The sequence below is a fragment of the Alligator mississippiensis genome, chromosome 3 (assembly GCF_030867095.1).
Source record: "Alligator mississippiensis isolate rAllMis1 chromosome 3, rAllMis1, whole genome shotgun sequence".
Lineage (NCBI taxonomy): Eukaryota > Metazoa > Chordata > Crocodylia > Alligatoridae > Alligator > Alligator mississippiensis.
Genome location: NC_081826.1, coordinates 238,530,183 through 238,536,182, shown reverse-complemented (window position 1 = coordinate 238,536,182; position 6,000 = coordinate 238,530,183). Strand labels below are relative to the sequence as shown.

General features: G+C 50.5%; 1 protein-coding gene across 4 annotated transcripts in view; it reads left to right on the top strand.

Moving 5' to 3' along the window:
* The first annotated feature begins 3,990 nt into the window (after positions 1 to 3,990).
* CAST (calpastatin) overlaps positions 3,991 to 6,000 on the top strand; it is an 83,805-nt gene continuing 81,795 nt past the window's right edge. Inside the window, exon 1 of one of the 4 annotated variants that reach the window (XM_059724998.1) lies at positions 3,991 to 4,149. In XM_059724998.1, coding sequence (XP_059580981.1) covers positions 4,096 to 4,149 — 54 coding nt within the window. In that variant the 5' untranslated portion in view covers positions 3,991 to 4,095. Of the gene's footprint in view, positions 4,150 to 4,446; positions 4,551 to 6,000 lie in introns of those variants that run through there. The other 3 variants (XM_059725003.1, XM_059724999.1, XM_059725001.1) reach the window with 3 other exon arrangements.

The following is a 6,000-nucleotide window of genomic DNA, read 5'->3' as shown; positions in this document are numbered from 1 at the left end:
CCCCCTGCATCCTGCTCCCTCCAGCTCCAAGAAGCCCCTTGCAGACTGGAACTCTGCCAGCCTGCAAATGGAAACCCACAGTTTCCTGCATTTTTCTTCCTCAAAGGAGAAAATCTGCGCTTTTCTCCTTCAAAGGAGAAAATCTGTGTTTCCCCAAAGCAAACGGCAAACCCAGGTCCCTGCTCATGAGTCCTGACTGGCCTAGGAGTAGGGCCAGGGCCCAGAGAAAAGGGCCAAAGACTAGGAGGTCACAACTGGGGACCAAGGGGGCCAAGGTACTTCTAGTATGAGAGGGGTGAGAACTGGGGCTGGGATCACATAGCCCAGGAGGGGCACGTGACACTCATTCCTCCTGACATATGCTAGGTGTGAGTGTGGTGTAAGGGGAGGTTGGAGCCATGTAATTAGCCCTTAAGCCAGTAAGCACAGAAACCTAAATTCATGAGATGAGATCAGGCTTGGGAAGCCCTGGGGCAGCCTCCCTTTTTCTAAAAGAGAATAACATCAAGGTGTGGCAGGAGAGAATACCCAAAGACAGCCAGACTACACAGTGGCTAAGAGGGCTCCAGGGGCATTGCAGCCACCCCTAGAGTGGAACCCTGTTACAATCAGCATATGAAAGAGTTTCTAGGTTGTATTTGCTTGCAACAGCAAGGGATTAGATTTAATCATCAGAACCTGTCCAGTTATAAGCATAGTTAGGGATACATAACTGTACTTAGAAAATATACATTTGTATTGTGCATATAAATACTGTTTTACCCAAACACATAAACAAACGTATGAATACCATTTTAGTTATACAACTTTGGAGGTAGGTTGAGATCTATTTGAGTAACTATTTAATGAACTGGAAGGCTCCATGGGCTCTCTGAGAGATGTCTGACTATTTACATACACATCTAACTTGTCAATGGGATTGCTCTAATGCTTAGTTAGGCATGTGCCTAAGGGATTTGCACTTACATTGACCACTCATCAATAATTGATAGGCTAATGACCTCAATTATTGGGGTTTCTCATAGTCTTGCCTTATCACATGGTTTCAGTCCTAGAGCTCAAATTTCAGCTATCAAGAGCAGGGCAATACAGGGTGTGGAACTGAAGCAGGTTCTGTCCTCTTCCTGTAGTACTGTGCTAGCAGGGAGTATCCTATGCACTGCAGCCTCAGGAATGCAGTACAATCTGTTAGACCTGTTGCTGTGACCAGTTATTTTTTCGATGAGCACACAAAAGATTTATGTTAAATTCATATATTAAACTACTTATAGACATCCCCTCACCTTTATCTTCTCCTTTCCATCCCACCCACCATCCTATCTCTGCTGCATACTCAAGCTGTCTACAGTTTAGACAGGGCATAATTCTTGCTTGTGGCTAGTTTTTACTATGGGGTGCGGTCAGAAGAAGGCCCTCAGTTTATTTGTACATGGGACTTCCCTGTCGACCCCCCCCCCCACTTATATTTCCGCCAGTATGGTTTGGTTTTTTGTGGACTTTACTGACAGCCATTTTTAGCCTGATGTTTTACTGACAGTTGGCAACCCTGGTTAGCAGCAGCTTAACTGCAGAAGCAGGGGGTGAGAGAGATACTAACCCCAGGATCTAATTTAGATGGATTTGGTGCTGGAATGGTAACTTCTCCCCAAGACTTTGCTGGCAAGAGCAGTCCATGCCCCTGGCTGTAGGGGCTAGGTGCAGGGACATGGCAGCAGCAGCAGCAGCAGTCTTTGAGTCCCTGGAGTAGGTAAGACTGACCTTTTTCCTTTCTTTTCTCCTCCAACCTCAATTTCTGGTGCTCAGAATCTGACAGCCACCCAGGGACGTTTTGCCCAGTGTGCAAAACTTGTTAGTTATGCTCCTAAATGTTAATCAAGCTTTAAGACTCCAAGTGCCAAACTTCAGATCTGAGCAAGGAGGTTGAAGGATCACCCCAGAAGTTGGCAGATTGCTAGCTGTTTGAAGCAGAAGACCAGGCAGCTATTTCAAGTTAAAAGGGAATAGTGAGGCATTTCTGTTTTATTTCTGTATTTTTGTGTCCAGATCTTTTCCCTATGTTTTTCTCTTAAGCCCCTGCTACACATTACTTATATTATGCAATTAACTGGTTAATTGCCCAATAAATTTAGACTGGTCACCTGTGCAAAGCAAGACTGGCCACAAGTGCAAAGCAGTTATCACACAATTAACTGGCAAATGGCACAATAAATTTAAACTAGCTACATGTGTAAAGTACTAATCACACCATAAAAATGAGTCTCCACCTATAAAAAGAGCCAACCAGCTATAAAGATAGTGCTTGAAACTGTGTGACAGCTCTGTAGTTAGTTTCTATCTGGCTTTAATTTGAATGTGTAGTAGGACTTGCAGGCAATAAACCTGTGGTTTCAGGGGTGTAGGTTGTAGCTGTCTTGATCTAAGGACATAAGCAGACAAGGTTTTATCAGACCAACTCAAATAGTTGGAAAAATTCTTCTTAGTTAGCTTTTGGGCACAAACCCCCTTCGTCAGGCTGAGGCAGTATGTGCAGATGGTCTCTGCTTTTCCTGGATGGAGTGGTAAAGTGACCTCTTCATTCACTTCATCCAGGAAGAGCACAGACCATCTGTAGATGCTTCCTCAGCCTGGTGAAGGGGGTTTGTGCCCGAAAGCTTAAGAAGAATTTTTCCAATGATCTGAGTTGGTCTGAAAAAAGATTTTGGATTTACCCCAAGAACCTTGTCTGCCTATAAACCTGTTGTGGCCTTTTCCTTTTACATTTTGTCTCGAGAGTGATTCTGCAGCAGCAGCTGGCAGCAGCAGATGTTTTGGTCCCTTGGGGCCAGCAGACCTATTTTCACAAACCCAGGGAACCCCAAGGCCTTGCTGGATCTCCTTCACAAACTATAAGGTCTGGTCAAAGTGCCTGTGAGCAGTGACAACCCTAGAAGGGTGCAGGACCTAGGGAATAGCAGTCTGCATGGGACCTAGATGTGAAGAAGCTGGTGGTGGCAGCGGCGGGGGGTGGCAAGCAGCCGGACATGAAGCAAGTGGCGGCGTGGAGTCACTAGCACTAGGCGGGCCCTGCAGGAGGAGCCATGGCTGCTCAGCTCTGCGTGGGCCCCCCAAAGCATGGGGCCCCAGGCAGTTGCCCCGATTTGCCCCCCCTAGGGACGGTCCTGCTGTGAGATTGAGATGTGCTGGCAGGAGAGATCTCCCACGACCAAGAGCTGGTTCAAGCTCTAGCAACACAAAGCAGAACAGCGCGGAGACAGCCTGGAGCTGTGGGGTTACCCCACAAGTCTGAAGTTAGGGGCACGTTATGCTTGAAAGCTTGTCCAGCATCTTCCCCCAACTACTTTCCAGCCAATCCAATAAAAGGTACCTGCAAAAAAACTCCTGGCTTCTCACAAGAAGTTTTATGTCAGGATTTCCACTGGGAACTAAATCTGGAAAGTGCGCAAGAGATGTAAAACCTGAAAGAGTAACCCTCTCAACATCTTTTTTTTCCCTTCGAAGTCTTGAAAAGAGTCCAAGTTCGGTCTGAACTCTGGGCAGAGATCTAGTTTTCCTCCTGTTTTTAGAGTGATTTTGGTACTTTAAAAAAAAACACGGACATTTGGGGAGGTGGGATAGGAGGAAGGAAAAGCGATCTTCTCGGCAACGTTTCCCTAAAACTAGCCAAGATAAGTTTCTTTCCGAGGTGAGGCCAGGCCTAACACAAACCAGCCGATCGGATCCGACTTCTAGGTTGGTGAGTTGGGGGCGGGGGTGGCCTTGTGTCATGAAGCCGGAGCTTTGTCTCAGAGAGAGGAGGAGAAAGCAACAACTCCTGTCCCGTCTCTGCTAGCGACTGAGGCCGGCTCTCAGGTCGCCTAGCGGGGAGCTGGTGTCTTCGCCAAGACAAACCGCCAGCGGGCATCTTGCCCTCAGCCACATCCCTCCCCCCCCCAGCCTGGTGCGGGCGAGGCCCCGAAAGAGGAGTGGTGCGGAGCACCCGCAGGAAGAGGAGGGACTAGCGGGGAGCTCTGGCTCGGGGCGCATCGGAAAAACCGCTTCACGCCCGGTGGAGCCAGCCCGCCGCTTCCTCCTGCCTCGCTCCGCCAGCGCCGAGACATGTCCCAGCCGGGCCGAGGGAAACGGGGGCCCGCCGCCGCGCGGCCGCCGGGGGTGAGCGGAGCGGGGCGGGGCGGGGGGCGCCGCGGCGAGGGGGCGTGAGGCGAGCCCGGCGACGCCCCCATGCAGCCGGCGCAGGGCGTGAGGGGGAGGACGACCCCGGCCCGTGGGGCGCGGGCAGCTCCGCCCCTCCCCTCCCGCAGCCATAGCGACGCGCGCGGCCCCACCCTGTCCGTGCCCTTGCGCCTGCCCCTGCCCTGCATAGCTGTGTGAGGCGGGGCGGGGCGGGGTAGCGCCGCGCCGCCCGTAGCTGCAGGGCAGGGCAGGGCAGGGCGGGGTGGGGTGGGGTGGGGCGGGCCGGGGCTGGGCCTGGGCTCCGTGCTCCCATTGCGGCTCCAGCTGCGAGGACGATCCGGCGGGCGGCGATGGCTTTCGCACGCTGGTGGTACGCCACGGTAAAGACCCGGGCTGCGCTTTGCGGGCTGGGGGCGGAGGCCGCCGGGGCACACCTAGGCCGCAGGGGAGGCGGCTCCGTGCCAGGAGGCTCGCGATGCGGCGCGGCGCGGGCGCCTAGTGCCTGGCTCCGGACCTGCGCCCAGAGGAGAGGCCGCTCTCGGCTGTCTGGAGCCCTACAAAATGAGGGCTGGAAGGGACGTCGGGAGGTCTAGTCCAACCCCCTGCTCTCAGCAGGACCAGCCCCAGCTAGGTCATCCCAGCCAGGGCTTCATCTACTCGGATCTTCAAAGCCTCTGAGGATGGAGACTCCCAAGCTCTCTCTGGGTAGCCTGTTCCTTCGTCCTCTTGTCTTTCAAGCTAAAAGCCGATGTTGAGCGGGATATCTAGCAGCTCGGAAAGGATCCTGCGGCTCCAGTGCCACCGTTTTGTCAAGCGTAAAAGGGGCTCAGGTGCAGTTTTCTCTTCCCCCCCACCCCCTTTTGTATTTGCCATGGCTTGGTTTTGCCAAAGGTCCTGCACCTATTTTGGGTAGAAAACCTGTTAAAGTTGGGTCTTGTCTTTTCAGAGCCCATGAAGTCTCACGTGAGACTTTGGCAAAGACCTGTCACATGAAAAAGATTTGTCTTTACAAGTTTTGCTGCTGCTTTTCATAGCTTTATAACAGAGCTTGCATTCATTCTCTTTTAGCCCAAAACATTTGGGAAGCCGAAATAAATGAGAGATCTTGTTGTTAAGGCAGAGTTAGTTTTGGGTGGCTTTTTCTGAGTAAGTTCCTGCGTGATAATAGGCTTCGTAAACTTGTTCCTAACTGTGGGGAGTTCCTTGATCTACAATGACTCTTTCTATCTTTCTGGGACCTCCCTAGGTAAACCACAAGTTTTTGAGTTTTGGCATAATCTGTATTCTGTACTTAAGCATCCAATGATTACTCTGACTAAACCTTCAATTACATCTTCCAAAAGGCCTGCTTTTTCTAATTTGATGTCAGTCACAGAGGGAAGCAGTTGTAGGGTGTCTGTGCCATCAAACATTCAATTCACTAATTTCCTAAAGTAAAACCTGCAACCATTGCTGATCCTAGGACACATTAGATGTGCTTTGCGAAGAGTTTGCTGGAACATAAATATCTAATTATACAGTTATAACAGTTTTCAGCCTCAATCCTAATTGTGAGTCAGAATTCAAACCAGTTAGCCAGTGTCAATGAAAGGTGGTTAGAACTGTGAGTCCCGGTGTTGGGCTGGATGTTGGGTTGGCTGTTATAGCTGGATTTAGGTGCAAGTATTGCATTAAACTTTGTGCAATGCTAACACATGCGGTAAAATCCATACACAAAACTAGGAGGGTCCCTGCTGTCCTGAGTCACTGAGTTTTGGATCTAAAAGCAAGCAATCTAAAACAAACTAAGCATGTGTTTCAGGGTCAGAAAATCACTTGCACTCATGTTTC